This window comes from Kogia breviceps, chromosome 10 (genome assembly GCF_026419965.1).
Source record: "Kogia breviceps isolate mKogBre1 chromosome 10, mKogBre1 haplotype 1, whole genome shotgun sequence".
Classification (NCBI taxonomy): domain Eukaryota; kingdom Metazoa; phylum Chordata; class Mammalia; order Artiodactyla; family Physeteridae; genus Kogia; species Kogia breviceps.
The window spans coordinates 47,954,539-47,973,761 of record NC_081319.1 but is presented as its reverse complement, the minus strand read 5'-3'; the positions used below and the strand labels follow the sequence as shown (position 1 = coordinate 47,973,761).

Sequence of the window (19,223 nt, the reverse complement as noted above, 5' to 3'; positions counted from 1 at the left end):
TTCTGTTGACAACTGTAAAGTCAATTTATCTCAAAACTGCAGAAGCCAACAACTAGTATTTATGATATAATACACAGGAAACAGGCTCTAAAAGGAAGTGACATGCTCAGGGTTCCCCTGCTACTAAGTGCCAGTATTAGGGTGCAATCCCAGGACTTTAGAGTCTATGTTCTATGCGCCTTTCATAACCCTGTTGAGTGAAAACGAACATGTACTCGTTGTATTTTAAAAATACAAAAGTAGTACATTCTCACTGTAGAAAAATATAAAAGTACTACATTCTCACTGTAGAAAATCTAAAAAGCATAGAAAAGTATAGAGAAGAAAATAGAAGTTACCTATAATCCTATTACCCAGAGATAATCACTGTTAACATTTTGGTTTGGTATTATTTCATTCCCATTTCTTTCCTTTGCATAAATGTTTTTTAAAAATTTGTATCGTATTCCATTGTTTTTCTCTTTATCTTCCATTTCATCTAAATCATTTCCCCCATGGCATTAAATATTCTTTAAAAATGTTTACAATGGGTGCCAAACCATCATATGGCTAGACCATCATTCACTTAAATCCTGTACAGTTGAAAATCTAATTTTCTTCCTCTGGTTATATATGATGCTGGCATGAATAGCCCTTCTGTTAATCTTTGTCTACTTCTGATTACTTTCCCTGTATGAATTCTTAGAGAATTAAGGTTGATGATACTGAAAAATTGCTTTTCCAGAAAGTAGCAGTTAGCCCCACTTCCAACAATATATGCCATTTATGACGTTTCTTTCTCCTCATTATGTTTTCTCTGGTGTTGAATAAGCTGTGAGCTATAACGATAGGCTTTCCCACACTCACTACATTTATAGGGTTTCTCCTTTGTGTGGGTTCTTAAATGTAGAATAACTTGAGAAGTCTGCCTGAAGGTTTTTCCACACTCGTTGCATTTATAGGGTTTCTCTCCAGTGTGCACTCTCTGATGATCAATAAGATTTCGATTAGAAGTAAAAGCTTTCCCACACTCATTACATTTGTAAGGTTTCTCTCTACGATGAAGTCGCTGATGTTCATTAAGGGTCTTCTTTAAGATAAAAGCTTTCCCACACTCATCACATTCATAAGGCTTCTCCCCAGTGTGAATTCTCTGATGGTCCATAATCTTTGTATTAGAAACACATGTTTTCCCACACTCCTTACATTTGTAAACTTTTTTTCCTTTGTGCATTCTCTGATGTTGAGTAAGGTTTGAACTACGGCTAAAGGCTTTCCCGCACTCGATACAAGTGTAGGGCTTCTCGCCAGTGTGAACTCTGTGATGTGAAATGAGACCAGAACTCCGACTAAATGCTTTCCCACACTCCTTACATTCATAAGTTTTCTCCCCACTGTGGATTCCCTGGTGCCGAATGAGGTGTGACTTACCGCTGAAAGATTTCCCACATTCGCTGCATGTGTAGGGCTTTAGTCCAGTGTGGATTCTCCGATGAACAACCAGGTTGGAGCTATGACTGAATGCTTTTCCACACTCCTTACACTTATAGGGTTTCTCTCCTGTGTGGATTCGTTCATGTACTGTGAGGTTTGCACTCTGAGTAAAGGCTTTCCCACACTCAGTACACACATACTGTCTCTTTTCAGCCTGACTTCTCTCATTTATTGTAGGGTCGTCTTTTTCAGATTCTTGGTCACTCACTTCTGTGAATGTTTTATTATCCTTAACTGTCTTCTGTTTGAAGTTTCTCGTCTTTCTCCTCATTTTCTCTTGCTTGAAGCATCCCAGTGGCCCCTTGAGTCTTCCCTTTCCCTTCAGAGGAGCTTTCTAAACACTGACTTCCTTGGCAACACCTCTGCAGAGTTCTCTTGAAAGTATGAGATTCAGATTTTTCGGGAATGATGTTTTGGAATCAATACTTCCTCAATCCCCATTTCACCATCTGACAGAAGAAAGAAAAGTTGCACATGTAACCTGCTGTCTATACTAGAGGAAAGAGAATTATCCAAGGATAACAAGATGTGGCAGAACACAAGGTCCCTCATGGAAAAGTAAGTGTTCAAAGGCAGGGGGACCTGATCAAAAAGATGAGCAAAATGAGGATAGACATAGAGGCCAATGGAAAGGCTTATGGAAAGCCAGGGGCTAATAACAGGAGCCCAACATGTCCAGCATCAGAATGAACGATGAGTAGTATAAAACCCATCCTGGTTTCTTCCTGTCTCATGCTCTACTCCCAGAATTGGAGCCATCTTAACTCCTAATCTGATCCCTAGAAAAAATGCACGGAAAGATCCTTCGTTCAGTAGCTTAAGTGACTAATCTTCAGATCAGTTTATCATTTAGTTCATGCTGACCTGTTTCCCCTAGTACCAGTGATATAGTAGCTGGAACAAAATAGGTGCTCAAAAATTGTTTTATAGAATAGTAACTCGGATTTTGTCTTAAGGTATGACTAAGATTTCATCTTTTGCTTTGGTCTAGGTACTACATCCCTCTTCTTAAACTTTGTTGTGATAGGGGTAACAAAATTCTTCCAATATTGGAGCGTAGTCACATCACAGCTTACTCTGTAGGGGCTGGTCTGTAGCTGGATCCAGCTGTATGTGCTAGTTCAGTCGTCTGCTTTTCACCAAGCAGTCTATTGGATGAACCTGAGAGGCTGAACTGGGAAACAGTGTTAATTAAAGCATGGCAGGGGAAACTCTAATAGGACCTTGCATGGTACAGTGGTAAAGTATCTAAAGATGGCAATAGGGTGAGAGCAGCGGGCAGCACAACCAAGAGGGGCCGATACATGAAACCAATGTCAGGGATGAGCAGGAATTTCCCAACTGGTTTGACGTAAAACTCTGGACATATAGATATCCCTAGCAGACCTCAACCTACAGGGGGTTGAGTCATAAAAGAAAACTGAAAGATGACTCCATGATACTAACACATGACTAATTTTCCTGTTACTATGTTCCTTTTCAGACTTGTCCATATTCATAATTATATAGTTGTAAATATACAGTAGATACAATTTTGCATCCTACTTCTTCTACTTAATTTTTATAAGTATTTTTCCAGATTGCTATTAACTCTTCATATGATAATTTTCTGACTGCATAATTCACCACCAATTAAACTGCTTACAGTTTACCTACAATTTTGCTAGTGTCAGACATTTCTGTTGCTCCCTGAGTTTTAACCACTATTAATAACGCTATCATGATCACTCTATACATATAAAGTTTTCTTCTCATTGACATACATTCCTAGGATAAAAGTTCCACAAGTGAGTCATTGGGTCAGAAGGAATGATGTTGTTTTGTAGTACTACCTACTGTTTTTCAAAAAGTTTGACCAGTTTTCATTATCCCATAGCTTTCTGATAAACTGAGTCATGGTCTCTGAAGGAGGGACATATCCAATGGTGAGTGCACAAGGCCAGCAGGAAGAGAACTGTGGAGGTTAGAATTCACATCTCAGAAGGGTGGGTGCCACCGATATGATACACAGGCACATATACACAGACTCATGCCCAAGATATGGAGGGCAGGCAGAGAAAATGGTGGGGGAGGAAGGGTTCTTGGCAGGAGCCTGAGCACACTCACATCCAGCTGCTATTACCCTCCTAATCAAACAGGAGTTAGCAGGGGGAAGAAACTCAGTGAGAAGCCAGGGGAACTGCAGAGCAGAGTAGGACAGCAAGTGAAGCCACCTCCAGAGTTCTGAGAAAGTTGACGGTTCTTTCTCAGCTTCTTTTCCATTTTTAATCTTCTCTGAAACTTTCTTTTCTTCATACATTTCTTAAACTAGTTATTATTGAACACTCTACCCTGTACATATCTCTGTCCTGGGTCTCACGCAGGGAAATTTTTAAAAAGCATTGTTGCAGAAAAATGAAACCATTTGTGGTATGAATGAATGGATGGATGACTAGGTAGATAAGTTTATGGATTTGCTGTTATGAAAGCGTCCCATTTTGCTGGCAAATTGTCCTCTGCTAACTTGTGTTATTGTTTAATTCTTCTTCTTTCTACAGTATTACTTATGAAAACTCAGGAAATGACTTTAGAGGAACAGATTCCCATAATTACTAGAACAAAGTATGTTAGAGATTCAGAATGAGACAGTGCCCTGAAGCCAGCCCCCGGAGGTCTCATTTCTAGGCATGGCTGATCCAATGCTCCCCAGTTAGCTAGTGCAGTACTATTATATCCTTAAAGGCTGTTATGGAATGATTAGTCTTGCAGCCTTCCAAAAAGAGATGTTCAGGAAGAACATTAATAACCAGGTATTTACATGACTCCGTCTGTCACAAGCAATAAATACCATTATTGAATGCAAAAAAAAAAAAGTTCTGTTACACACTGTGTCCCTCCAAAATTCATATGTTGAACCCCAAGCCCCCAATGTGACTATATTTGGAGATGTGAGTTCTAAGCGGGTAATTAAGGCTAAATGAGGTTATAAGGGTGGGCCCTGACCCAGTAGGATTAGTGTGTCCATATAGGAAGACATACCAGAGAGCTAACTTTCAACTTGCACTACTGCCCCCTTCCCACCAAATACACAAACCAAGGAAAGCCATGTGAGCACACAGCAAGAAGGTGGCTATCTACAAGCTAGGAATAGAGACCTCATCAGAAACTGAATCAGCCAGTCACCCTGATCTTGGACTTCTAGTCTCCATAACTGTGAGAAAATAAATGTCTGTTGTTTAAGCCACCCAGTCTGTGGAATTTTGCTATGGAGGCCCAAGGAAACTAATATAAACGTGAAATATCATACCTACTTTTAAGGAACTTACAATGGAGTGATGACAATACACTAAGAGAGTAAATTACAAATTTACAAAGTACCCAATCAGGGGATGAAGGGGGCTAGGAGACGGAGTGAGTATTGGGGCTTGAGACGCTTGTGGAAAGGTGCTTTAAAATGGCAGAACTTTGGCTGAACCTGAGGATAAGCAAGAACTGTTTTCTCAAAAGGATGTTAGCACAGGGTTGATGTACTCAGAAATAAGTGGGAGGTTAAACTATCACATAGCTTTATGAGGGCAGGGATTTTTGTCCATTTTGTTCATTATTGTATTCCTAGCAAAGTTCCAGGCACATACCAAGCACACAAAAAAATTTTTTTTGTTGTTTCATGAACAAATGAGGAAATGAAACAATTGAGTTGTGTGAAGTGATACCAGTCAGAACACTGAAATCACGGGGCAAAAAATATGGATATAATCTGCTGGTCAACTGGAAACAAGTTCTAAATGGAAGAGTGAAATCTACCTTTAATTTCCTCTCTGTTTTCTATATTCGTTTTTGGTTTTTTTGGCTGTGCCATGGCGCAGCTTGCAGAATCCTAGTTCCCTGACCAGGGATCTTACCTGTGTCCCCTGCAGTGGAAGCTCGGAGCCCTAACCACTGGATCACGAGGGAATTCCCTCTATTTTCCATATTCTTTTTTCTACCTTGCTATTCTATTTTCTTGTTACTTTCCTTCTCATTCTCACTTGTCAAGAACAAAGTTTTTCAAGCATTACCATTCATTTCCCCTAGTCCCAGACTTCCCTCCACCCCTAGAACATTCATGTTTCTCTGGGCTTCATGAAGTGGAAAACAGGAAGGAGGAAGCTGGGGTATCCCATGAGGAGTAAACTGAGGAAAATAAAAAGAAAGAATCCAAGAGCTGTCACCTAGGAGTAGGGTGATCGTATACCCTGGTTTTCCCAGAATAGTCCTGGTTTATACCTGCTATTCCAGCATCATTATTCTTTATTTTTTTATTAAAAATTTTTTTTTCCAGCATCATTATTAATAGTGCCCCCCCCCCCAAAAAAAATAGTGCCCCCCTTAATTCACAAAAGCATCCCAGTTTGGACAATAAATTTTGTATCACCCTACTCAAAAGTGAAATTAGGAAAAGAATGCTTTTGGAAGATTAGCCCAGATGGATTAGAGTTGAAAAAATGAATGGAGAAGGGAAATGAGTTGGGAGAGAAGTTTAGGAATGCAGTATGGGTGACCATTAGAGGGCCTGCCACTTTCTAGGTGCTGAATGTTTGCTGAATGAATAAACAAATGTATGAGATACTGAGACCCTAGTCCAGAATAACAACAGGATAGAAAACAAGTCCAGCTATTTCCAGGAAAGCATATGCATATATTATAGACTGGATATAGAGGATGACTAAAGGAAAGAATTCTAAGCCATCAGATCCAGGTCTAAATATTGAGAATGGTACTATCACTAAGAAAGATGGGGATGTGGGAAAACACTTTAGAAAAGAGGAGGAAGAATATGTCAGGAATACTAATTTGAGAATAAGACATAGGGGACAGATGAAGTCATGAAAATGTATAAGCTTGCTGAAATAGAGATTTTGGTTAAAGGCAGGCAGAGAGAAAGAGAAATGCACAAGGACGTGCTGCAAGTATGCTCAGGGTGGTTCTGGGGGACCTGAGGAGGAAGCAAGACTTATCAGGAGAGCAGGTAGGGATAGTTTGAAGAGAGTTTGATCAAAAGGAAACCTAACTATTTGCCCTCTGCCCAAATGGATGGGAAATTCCCTCAGAAATTCTGGAAGAATTCCCAGGCAGTAGGGAGGTGGGGTCTTAGCTAAAAACATAGGAGGAGGGACAGATGACGCCATAAGGATAGCAAGTCACTAGGGGTATCCAGGCAACTGGGCACAAAATTACAATCTCAGACAACCAGTAAATGGAAGAGGACTAATGAGGCCCCACAGGTCTCTGACCCACAAATCCCTGAGACTGATGGATGAATGTCCTGATCTCAGGAGCACCATTCATTTCAGGCTGTGAGGAACGCACAAAGGGCAGAGTTCTATTCTGAGAGAGAGAGAGAGAGACAGAGGTTTTACCTAGAGACGTTGTATTCCTTTAATTCACCAGCATCACCAGCCTTTCAGGTCCCTCTAGGCAGTGGTCACATGGTCTTTGGTTACTGTTTAGCTGCAGTGGAGTGATGAATAAGAGGCAATACCTGAAAATAAATTCCAGAGAAACAGATGAGTGAAGTGTAAAAATTTAAAGCAAAAAAAAAAGAACTATTAGAAATTATCTTGATCTCAGGGAAAGGCCTAGGCCTGAAGCATAAAACAAAAGCTGACACCATAACAGAAAAGCTGATAGATTTGACCATATAAAAATTTCTTCACTTAAAAAAATTAGGGCTTCCCTGGTGGCGCAGTGGTTGAGAGTCCACCTGACGATGCAGGGGACACGGGTTTGTGCCCCGGTCCGGGAAGATCCCACATGCCACGGAGCGGCTGGGCCCATGAGCCATGGCTGCTAAGCCTGTGCGTCTGGAGCCTGTGCTCTGCAACGGGAGAGGCCACAACGGTCAGAGGCCCGTGTACCGCAAAAAAAAAAAAAAAAAAAATTAAAAATCTGTAATATAAAATAGAGTTGCCTTATAGCCTAATTCCTTCTGTGTATGTCTGTGTCCCTCCTCACATGTATACTTTAAGCTCTAAGCCCCCAGAGAACAGGGCCCATGATATTTGTATGTGGATCCCACACAGTGCCTGGATAGGGCTCAATAAATGTTTGATTTGAAACGTTAAGTAAGTTCAGGATTCTATCTAATTCTATTTGGGTGTAGAGATGGTGAGAAGTGCACCCTCCACACATGACCACCCTCATCCCTCCTCTCCACCTGTTTATCTCTTTGGTGCTTCATATTGTCGAAACACCATGACAATACTTACATTCTTGGCAGTTCTGTCTCAATGGGGCCATCCAAGGGCTTAAATTCCCTAAGAGACTGACCTAGTCTAACTGCTCAGAGATTCTCAGAATGTCAGAGTTGGGAGGAAACTCCTAGATCACCTCGTCTCATATTAAAATTTTGAGCTGGGGAAACTGGAACTTAGAGGAGAGCTGGGACTCAAGCCAAAGTCTCCTGACACCCAAAATTGAGTTCCACTACATCACCCTTCCTCACCAAAACTCTACTCCTCAGGGTCCAGAGGTCCTCCTCCCACTTCTCTGTTTCTCTCGAGAAATGCTCCCTTTCAGACCTGGTTCCCATACTCTCTAGGAGGCAGGATTCCCATCCCCAGACTAACTAATTTCACAATAAAGATCTCACCTGCCAAAGAGAAGGGAATGGCTCACTTTCACGCCTGTGCACAGTAGCCTCACTCCAAAGGATCTGCCCAGTACAGATCTTGCCTCATCTCTTCCTTTGGTTTGGTGAAAAAGTTCCTAGAGGGGTCTTGGATCATTGTAAACACAAAGAAACGACTTGAGTTCTCTGAGAGCTCAACTGCAAGTGGACACTCAGGGCAATGTCCCATCCCTGGGTCACTTCCCTTCCTATTGAACTGAGAGCAATAAGGATAATCATTCCCATTTTAAAGATGAGGAAATGAAGCTCCCAGAGATGGAATGACTTGCTGAAGGTTGTGTGGGTTGTAAGAGATAAGCCTTCTGCGTCGGAAGGAAATCCTCATTCCATCACACCACGGTCGCTCCTTTTCACCTGTTCTGTTGATATCTAAGTCTCCACATTCTCCTCTAATTGAAAAATGCATTCCAAGTGAGAAGTTCTCTGCAATCCAGCTTTCCAACAAAAGTTTGCAGAAAAGGGATGAGGGAAACTCTGCTGAGTCAAATGTCTTTAAAGACAGGAAGAAATAAGGCTTTACAGGGATGCTAGGAGAATTTTTTTGTGATTACCCATCTCTCAGGATCACTAGGCCTCAAAATCGGTTTTGTGTTTCCCCCTTCAGATTCCCAGACCCCACGTCTAACCCTTCAAGCTTGTTCCATTTCTTCCCTACCAGAATATAGCTCTGCCTTGTACACAACTGTAATCCCTGGATCTAATACACTATAAGTGGTGCTAAGTATTTGTTGAATGAATGAATGAGTAACCTTCGGCAAGACTCTGCCCTCCTCTCTGGGTCGGCTTCCTCACTGAGAACACAGCAGGGATTGGATTAGTGCTCTGAGCCAAATACTTAGGTGTTGCGGAGCCCTTCGAGAGACTGGGCGGGACGTGGACCGCTTTTACCAGGGAGGCCCCATGGCTAGCAACAAGGATGATACAGTTCTGTCACCACTGTCAGCTGGTCCGAGTGAGCAGCTACGCGGAGGAGACGAGACCCAAGACAAAGGAGCAGCGCAAAACAAGGGGAGCGGGGCCCACAACGACCCCTTGACCTGCCGCGCCCCCGTCTCCGCAGCGGGCAGCGGTGAAGGAGGCCTGGCCCCCGGCCTATATGCCCCACCCGCTCCCAGAACCGGCCCGAAGCCCCACACCAAGCTGCCACATACCCCGCACCGAAAGCGCCCGACCCATATCTTGGAACAAAGCGGAGAAGGAACTACGTCACCGACTGCCCACTAACTCCCACCCTAACCCTCTGGTCCTTCTAGGCAACGGGAGGTTTCTGCATCTCTGTGCCCCCTTCACGAGCCCGCAGGTCAGGGGACGCTCTGGCCCCGCCTCCCGCCCAGTTTTACCCTACCATTGGCTGAGAGGGCGAAAGGGCGAGGAGAGTTCAGCCAATAGGCGGAGAGACCCTGGACGGGGTGGAGCCTGGGGAAAGGACTTGGTTAGGGCGGGAAGAGGGACCAATCAACTGGGCGGCCAGACTACCCTCCTCGAACTGAAACTCTCTGAAGTCACACCTCCAGCTCTGGCTGCTGAGTGGAAAAGTCATCCTTTTCACACATCCTTCACCTTTCAGCCTCAAAGTCAGGATCGGCTACCATTTATCGGCAGCATATATACGTGTCGAGTGCCTGCTATGTCATTGTTCTAGGCTCTCCAGATACAGTAGTGAAGACAATGAATTTACTGCCCCATGAAGCTTACCTTCAAGTCAGGGAGACAATGGATAAACAAATACCTTAGAATGTAGTAGTGCCTAAGGGGAGAGAGAGAGGGCGAGAGGAAGAGATGGAGGTAGAGAGAGAGAGAGAGAAGGGGGTAGGTGGTGGGGGGGCTATTTTATAGATGACAGGGAAGGCAGAGACAGGAAGTGAGCAATTTAGGCATGTGGGTAGCTGGTGGAGTATTCCTGTTAGATGGAACATCAGGAAGCAAAGGCCTTAAACCAGAAGGAAGGGGGCGCACGTTTTGGTGCATAAGGGATTTGGATATGTCCCAAATAACACTGGAGGGTTTTGGGACTGAGAAGTGACATGATCTTACCTTTTTTTTTTTCCTGCCACATGTTCAAAGGTTTATTAGCTATCAGATATGAATGGAGCCAAGAAACCTGTTTTTCTATAAATTCTAATTTCTTGCTTTCAGTCCTTAGTCATTTTGACACAAACCTTGCATAAAAGTTTCACTCCATGACATGACGTTTTAAAAATTAGCTCTGGCTGCTCTGCTGAGAACAGTCTGAAGGTGGGCAAGAGTAGAAGTAGAGCGATTAAGAAGCTACTGCACTATTCCAGATGAGAAATGATGGTGGCTTGGACTAGCTTAGAGGTGATTTAGGTGATGAGAAATGGTCTACATATATTTTGAAGGCATGTCCAGCATGATTTGCTAATGAATTGGGTGTTGATTAAGGATGACTCCATGGTTATTGATCTGAGCAACTAAAATAAGACTGTCTTTTGGAAATAGAGTAGACTGAAAGAGGAACAGGTTTAGGGAGAAGGATCAATAGTTTTAAAATTAAGTTAAAGATGCCAATTAGACATCCAAGAGTAAATGTCAAACAGGCAATTGGGATAGGGGTCAGGAGTTCAGTGAAGAAATCACAACTAGAGATGTAAATTTAGGTGTCGCTATATAGGGCAGGATGGGACAATGTAGGGAGTGACTGTAGGTAAAGAAGTCATCTGAACAATGAGCTTTGAACCTCATTAATCAGTAGATGTGTATTGAATACTTGAAGCATACCAGGAGCATTCTTATCCATCAATTCTTATAGGTGGCACAACATTTTCTAAAGAAGATTGAGGCACAGAGATTCAGAGAAATGATAAGACTTGCACAGGTTCATACCCCCAGTTGATGCTGGAAGTAGAATCAGGAGCACAACACTATTGCCACTACATCAGGAAACACGTAAGAAGAATATTCACGTACATTATGACCGTAATGATCAACTTGGTCTTGCTTTTCACCTATTCTTTTATTTGGGGGAGGAGTTATTAATTCTGATTAAAACTCTTAACTCCACCTCTGGTCCCAGGGGGTAACAATATTTCATTAATATTCCAGCCCCAGCTGGTCTCTAATTTTAGAGAGCATAATGAGGACACATGTTAAAAACACAAATTCCAGGCCATCCTATCCAACTTGTTGCCTTTATCCACAAGGATATTTATTTTTTCTGACAAAACCTATTCATTCAGTCCAGAATGATGTCACTGTTCAGAATCAGAGTAGTAGTGGGGTTCATAATTGCCTAAATATTCAGCAATTTCAATCTTTATCATGACATCTGTCAACCAAAGAAATTACAACTCATTTTTGGGTAAATGAAATCAATATCCACTTATTCAGGTCTTACTTTATTGGTCAAAATGGTGATAACACAATGCTTCCCTCCAGTAATTCACAGTCTCTTTGAGGATATGACTCTCTGGCTTTAAGAAAAGATCAGGGGGGAGTTTCCTGGTGGCGCAGTGGTTAAGAATCTGTCTGCCAATGCTGGGGACACAGGTTCGAGCCCTGGTCCAGGAAGATCTCACGTGCTGCAGAGCAACTAAGCCCATGTGCCACAACTACTGAGCCTGCGCTCTAGAGCCCGTGAGCCACAACTACTAAGCATGCATGCCACAACTACCGAAGCCCATGCACCTAGAGCCTGTGCTCTGCAACAAAAGAAGCCACCACAATGAGAAGCTTGCGTACCGCAATTAAGAGTAGCCCCTGCTCGCCGCAACTAGAGGAAGCCTGTGCGCAGCAACGAAGACCCAATGCAGCCATAAATAAATAAATAATAAATTCATTTAAAAAATAAAGGAAGAAAAATCAGGGACTTCTCTGGTGGTCCAGTGGTTAAGAATCTGCCTTCCAATGCAGGTGACTTGGGTTCAATCCCTGGTCAGGGAACCAAGATCTCACATGCTGCGAGGCACCTAAGCCAGTGCGCCGCAACTACTGAGCTCGCAGGCCACAACTAGAGAGAAGCCCGTGCACCACAGCAGAAGATCCCACATGCCGCAAGAAAGATCCCACGTGTGGCAACCAAGACCTGATGCAGCCAAAAATAAAACAAATAAATAAATAATTTTTTTTAAAAGATCAAAGGATACTTCAAAAGTATAAAGGTGAATAGGACATTACTGCCATACACACACACACACACACACACACACACACACACACACACACACACACACAGGGCTTTCATGGGCATTAAATAATTTAAGCCTCAGAGTAATTTTATGGCTTAATGCTGTCCTTATTTTTATCTATTTTTACTTTTAGTTTTTTTGTCCACGCCATGCAGCTTGTGGGATCTTGGTTCCCTGACCAGGGATTGAACCTGGGCCCTCAGCAGTGAGAGTGTGGAGTCCTAGCCACTGGACCGCCAGGGAATTCCAATGCTATCCTTATTTTTATTTATTTATTTATTATTTTTTTTGTGTGTGGTACGCGGGCCTCTCACTGTTGTGGCTTCTCCCGCTGCGGAGCACAGGCTCTGGACGCACAGGCTCAGCGGCCATGGCCCACGGGCCCAGCCGCTCTGCGGCATGTGGGATCCTCCCGGACCGGGGCACGAACCCGTGTCCCCTGCATCGGCAGGCGGACTCCCAACAACTGCGCCACCAGGGAAGCCCCTATCCTTATTTTTAGATAAGGAAACTAAAACCTGGATATGTCAAATGATTTGCTTATGGTTGCACAGCTAGTAGTGGACAATTTGAAACTTGGACTGGGTTTTCTGACTGTAGATCCTGTTTTCTTTTATCTACTGCCACACTGCCTCAAACTATAGATTGCATTTTCTTCTAAAAGGTGTTGAGTTATATAACAAGCCATCCAAATCCCTTTTTACCTTTTTCAAACTTTATTTTGAAAGTTTCAAACATGCACATACCCTCTAGCTAGATTCAACAACTGTTATTTTGCCATATTCGCTTTTTCTCTGCACACACACGTACACATTTTATTTGTTGTTATTGTTAGTCATTTGAAAATATGTTGAAGAGATCATGAGCCTCCAACCCTAAACACTGCAGCATGCATCTCCTAAGAATAAGGACATTCTTCTACAGAAGCAAAATATAACTGTCAGATTTAAGAAATCTAAACAATTGTATATTATCATCAAATGGGCCTAGTATTAAATATTACATCCACTCCATATTTAGTGTCTCCATTTATCCCCAAATATCTGCTACAGCTTTTTAAAAAAATTCAAAGTTCACTCATTGCATTTGGTGGTTGTGTTTCTGAAGAGTCTCTCTTAATCTAGAACAGTTGGCCAACAGTTTTCATTTCACTGACTTTTCAAAGAGTCTAGGTCAACTGTCTTATATAGTGTCTCACATTGTACAAATCAAAAATCAGTGAATTGGACTTATTTTCTCATCATATCCCCCTATATTTCCTGTAAATTGGAAGGTAGGAAAAGAGGCCTGATTAGATTCAAGTTAAATCTTTGCTTCACTGGTGGTGTTAGAACTTATGCATTACATGGCATCCTTAATTTCTTTTTCTTTTTCTTCTCGTTTTGTATTTTGTGTGTACATTAAATTTCCCCATAATAAAAAGTAAAAACAAAACATTAAGGCTGGTGGAGGGGGGAATTAGAGGGAGGGATAGGTAAAAGTTAGGGAATCTCTTTTTGAGGTGATGAAAATGTTCTAAAACTGCCTGTGGGGATGGTTGCACATGCATGTGAATATACCAAAAATCATTGAACTGTACATTTTACAAGGATGAAGTATATGGTATGTGAATTATATTTCAATAAAAACGTTAAAAACAAAAGTCAGGAACTCACCTCAGAGAACCATTCGTGTGCCTGCCATAGTGCCGAAATGTCCAGGTTTCAATAGAGAGTAAAATACAGATTGAGGAGCCATTTGGAAGACAACCCAGGAGGCAGTGGTCACAGTGTTCAACCTAGGGGGAAATGTGTTCACTTAAGAATAAGGCCAACTCCTCACATTAGCAGGTCAATCCAGACTTGCCCTTCCGTTAAACTGATATCATGGGCTACGTTGTGTTCCTCGCAAATTCGTATGTTGAAGTCCTAAATCTCAGGACCTCACAATGTGATTAAATTTAGGGATAGAGCCTTTAGAGTGGTAATAAAGGGTAAATGAGATCATTAGGGCGCATCCTAATTCAATACCACTGTATAAGAAAAGGAAATTAGGACATAAACTAACAGAGGGAAGACCATGTAAAGATAGAAGGAGAAGATGCCCATCTACAAGCCCAGGAGAGAGGTTGCAGAAGAAATCAACCCCACTGACACCTTGATCTCAAACTTTCAGCTCCAAAACTGTGAGAAAATACATTTCTGTTGGTTAAGCTACCCAGTCTGTGGAACTTCGTTATGGCAGCCCAAGCAGATTAGTACACCCAACTTCCTTGAGAAGCAACATACTTCCTTGAGAAGCAACCAACTCATGATTCCCCCAAGAAGAGGAAAAGGGGTGTTCGAGAACCTGGAGATGCAGAGCAGGTGGCATGTCAGAAGATGGCTTTACCCTTGATATTAATTATGGGCCAAGACATTATAGCTTCTTGTTTGGGGGAGGGCAGGTAGAGCACAGCTTTAGCTCTGCCCCAATGCAAGATATTCCTGACTCTTATTCGAGCATATTGCTCTGGGCAAATCAGAGGCCCCCAACCAGATGTGCAACTTCTTTGGTTCTTGCAGAATTTGGGGAATTGCCCAGCTGTTCCTGATTATACAGTTCGAACATCCCACATATCCACTCTCAGTGGAAACCTCAGGGAGCCCCTGAGAAGAGGTGAATTGTCTAGAGTTATTCTAATGGTTCTCTTTTGAAAGTCTTTTACATAACTCACTATCTCGTTGTTTCAGTGCTGCTCATTGGGACAGATGTTGACAATGGATAGTGTGGTAAGTGCACAGCTTAGCCTGGAGAATACAGTTGCCAGTGGCTTTTATTTTAGCACCATAACAGCTGCCATGACCACCTTCTTCATAAATGGCCCCTTAGTAGGCTGCACATACCTCAAATCCTAAGGCCACCAGTAATGTGGCTCCCAGTGAGAGCTTGAGTGTCATCGATTTTTGCTCATTGTTGAGGCAGCCTGACTATAAGTTTCACTAGTGGCCTTTTTCTGAAATCAGGTCATGCTGACTTGCCAGGGTCCCTACAGGTATGGTGTAATTGCATCATTCTGTTCCCTCCTTCCCTGGGGAGCAACACAGACGATCTCAGAGAGGGGATATAGCATTTTTCAATCTCACCCAAATGGAAATCAGAGTATAATGTATACAACCTGGTGGATGAGCATGTACCTATGCACCCCGTGGCCCTGAACATGCAGCCGTTGTTACCACTCCTCATTTAATCTTAGAGGAATATACATTGTCCTGTGATTACTCTGTCCTTTCATCTCATTGTACTCAAATCTTGGGTGACTGTTGGCCCTGTCTCTTTCCATCCACAATCCATATGGCACCAGCTTGGGAAACTTAACATCTTGTAAATGCATCATCCATACACAAGACAATGCAACTGGAAGGGACTTGGGGGAGAAGCCTGTTAGATATCATAAAATGCCATCTGTACATACATCTCTAGAAACGTTTAAGTCATTGGACTGCGCCATGTAGGGTGGAAAAACATTATGCTTTCAGTCAGCTGCAAATTCCTAACCAAGAGTCACAGATCAGAAAAGGGGGTGAGGGCTTCCCTGGTGGCACAGTGGTTGAGAGTCTGCCTGCCGATGCAGGGGATACGGGTTCGTGCCCCGGTCCGGGAAGATCCCACATGCCGCGGAGTGGCTGGGCCCGTGAGCCATGGCCGCTGAGCCTGCGCGTCCAGAGCCTGTGCTCCGCAACGGGAGAGGCCACAACAGTGAGAGGCCCGCGTACTGCAAAAAAAAAGAAAAAGAAAAGGGGGTGGAACACCAAATATTTCTCTCAAACTGTGTTTTCACGCAGGGTATTCACAGGTCTTGAAAGGGAAAGCACACCCATCCTACAGGGCATCCATCTGGGCAAAGTACAGGCCGTTGGTCCTGTGCATATATTAGTGGGAGGACTGTTGTGTTTCAGTAAGGAATCAGTCTACAATGTCATATCCTGGGTCAAATACCTGTACTACAAGGTACTTGGAGCCAGCTGACATCATAACACCTTCTCATTATCCCCTTTGGGCAAGAGTTTTACAAGGCCCCATCAGGCTAGAACACAACCTAATGTTAGGGGGGATAGGGGGTTTGTTTTTAATTTTCTATAGAGCAAAAACCACCCTGTGGGTATTCACAATTTGTCCCTAACACCTAGAGCATCCTTTGTAACACTCCAAGAGGTCGACAACTTCACAGAAATGTCTTGCAGCATGGGATAGTACTCATCAACTTGTCGGCACCCAAAATCTCTGGACCTTTCCTCCTGGTCTTAGAAGCTGAATTACCAGGGTTTGGGATGCAGAATATAGCTGTGGAATATTTTCTTTGTGTGTAAGAGGTAAGAGGGTAAGTGTCCAGCTCCTAACACGTTTACCACCATATTTGGTCACCTGAACTATCTCCTGGGTATAAATTTTGTCTGATTTTTTTTTTTTTTAATTTTTGGCTGTGCCGCGCGTCATACAGGATCTTAGTTCCCGGATCAGTGATTGAACCCGTGCCCCCCTGCAATGGAAGCGGGGAGTCCTAACCACTGGAGCGCCAGAGAAGTCCCAAACTTTGATTTTTAAAAATAAATTGGGAGCCCCGCAGCGCGGAGGGCGAAGAGGCCTGCGCCAGAGGTCGGCGATGCGGCGCGAGAGGCGGCGCGGGAGCGCGGCATCGAGGCCGCGCTTCGCTCCATGATCCACTGGGTGAGGCTACGCCGCGACAGCGCGGCCGACTTCTGGCGCTGTGAGGACCTGTGCCCGCTGCAAGACTTGGTGCCTTTGCTCGCGGTGCGCGCCTCCCTGCGGGAGGGCCTTCTGGACTTCAACGCCGACCGCCTCCGCGTGGTCGACTGGGCGCCGCCCCTGAGCACCCTCTGCCCCTGATCTGTATCCAGAGCTTCTTCCAGCCACGGCTGGGCGAGACAGTATCAGACTACCGGAAGGCATGAAGAAACCTAGGCTGAGAGTCTTCGTTACAGGAGAACTGATCTTGACTGTATGGCTGGTTTGAGGCACATCACTCTGAACTGCAACACGCTCATTGGTGACTTGGGTGCAAGTGCTTTTGGAGAATCTCTTAGTGAGGATTTGTGGCTTGGAGCACTTGACCTGCAGCAGTGTGGCCTCACCAATGAAGGAGCAAAGGCTTTACGAAAGGCCCTTGAAACCGGTAGAACTCTGCTCGTTCTGTATATAAGAAAAAATACACTTGTTAATCATTCTGTGGTGAAAGCAGTTATCGAAAAAGGTCTCCAGAATGGAAGGAGTGCCAAGTCAGAGTACCAGTGGATAACTTCTCCATCGGTGAAGGAACCATCCAAAGCTGCTAGACAGAAAAAGAGAACTATAATTTTGGGAAGTGGTCAAAAAGGAAAAGCTACTATTAGAATTGATGTCCACTGGAGCCCCCAATAGAAGCAAGATGAATATTCCATTCCGCATTGGCAACACCAAAGGAGATGATGCTTTAGAAAAAAGATTTCTTGACAAAGCTCTTGAACTCAATATGATCTCCCTGAAAGGGCATAGGTGACATTTTTGTCACCCCAAAAGGAAACTCTGTACCCATTGAGAAGCTACTACTTCGCTCTCTCTACCAGGCCCTGGAGACCACCAATCTGCTTTGTTTCTCTATGGATTGACTTATTCTGGATATTTCAGATAAATGGAATCATACAATGTGTGACCTTTGTGTCTGGCATCTTTCACTTAGCGTGATGTTTGTGAGAGTCATCCACACTGTAATATGTATTAGTATTTCATTCCTTAAAAAAATGTTTTTGGCCGTGTAATTGTTTGATATTTAATTGCTCCATTCCTTTTTACGACTGAATTACTATTCCACTGTAGGTATATACCACAATTTGTTTATTCACTCATCCATTGCTGGACATTTGGGTTATTTGCATAATTTTTCTATTGTGAATAGTGCTGCTATAAACGTGTGTACGTAGGTTTGTTTGAGTGTTTGTTTTCAATGATTAAGGAGTGGAATTGCTGATTCATACGGTAATTCTGTTTATCCCAAAAAACACACCTCAAGAAACTTCCTGAAAGTCTGTCCTTGTCTCAGAATCAGCTTTTCAGGGAACATGACCTGCAACAGTATGGACAGTGTCCCATGAGAGCTTATTTGTGATGCCTGGGGGTCTGGAGTTGGGAAGGGCTTCCCTTAGGAAGTGGCAGCTAAACTGAGAGCAAATTCAATGTTTTTTCCTTCCTTCCTTCCCTCCTTCCTTCCTTCCTTCCTTTCTTTCCTCCTTCTTTCCTTCAGAGGGATGACATAGGTGTTTTACACAGTATGTCCTTTTAAAACTTTTGCATTTTAACCCTGAACTTATTCATAAGACAAATAAATGATTATTTTAAGCAGGGTATTAGGGCTCAAATTATTAATATCATAGAACCATTGTAGTGACAACTTGAATTGGAAACAATTTATTAGGAAAAAATATGGAAGCTTTTTTTATAACAATTTTGATTTTTAAAAGTTGAGAAATAAAAAAAATTGGGAGCTCTATCACACCGCTTACTGTAATTCTTTACTTGCATTGTGGACTCATGAATGGAGCAGAAGCCATGTGCTATAACTAAAAGCTTTTCTACACTTATTCCAGGAATAATATTTTTCAAAACTGTGTACAAAATAATAGAAACTCTGGATGAATGATTTCTTGCCCTCTAAACTCCAAAACAGATTATAACCCAGGTGGGTTTTGTTACGTCAAACAAGAAATAAACTATAACCAAGGCTTTCCCACACACAAATAAGTAGACTTCCTTGTAAGCATAAAGTCTCTGGTGGATGTTTCACACAACTGAATGTTTTCTCACACTTATCTCAGGAATAGTTTCTTTTCTCAGTTTGGAGTTGCTGAGGTAAAATAAAGTCTGAGTTGTGACTGAAGGTTTTTCCACATTCAGTTCTTTTAAAACAAAGCTATTCGCAACAGGTAGAGCACATGGAAGGAGCC

General features: G+C 42.9%; 1 protein-coding gene across 1 annotated transcript in view; it reads right to left on the bottom strand.

The window, feature by feature from the left end:
* Positions 1-673: 673 nt before the first annotated feature.
* LOC131764290 (zinc finger protein with KRAB and SCAN domains 7-like) overlaps positions 674-19,223 on the bottom strand; it is a 34,675-nt gene continuing 16,125 nt past the window's right edge. Inside the window, 3 exon segments of the mRNA XM_067005670.1 lie at positions 674-1,612; positions 11,628-11,641; positions 18,802-18,884. Coding sequence (XP_066861771.1) covers positions 764-1,612; positions 11,628-11,641; positions 18,802-18,884 — 946 coding nt within the window. The 3' untranslated portion in view covers positions 674-763.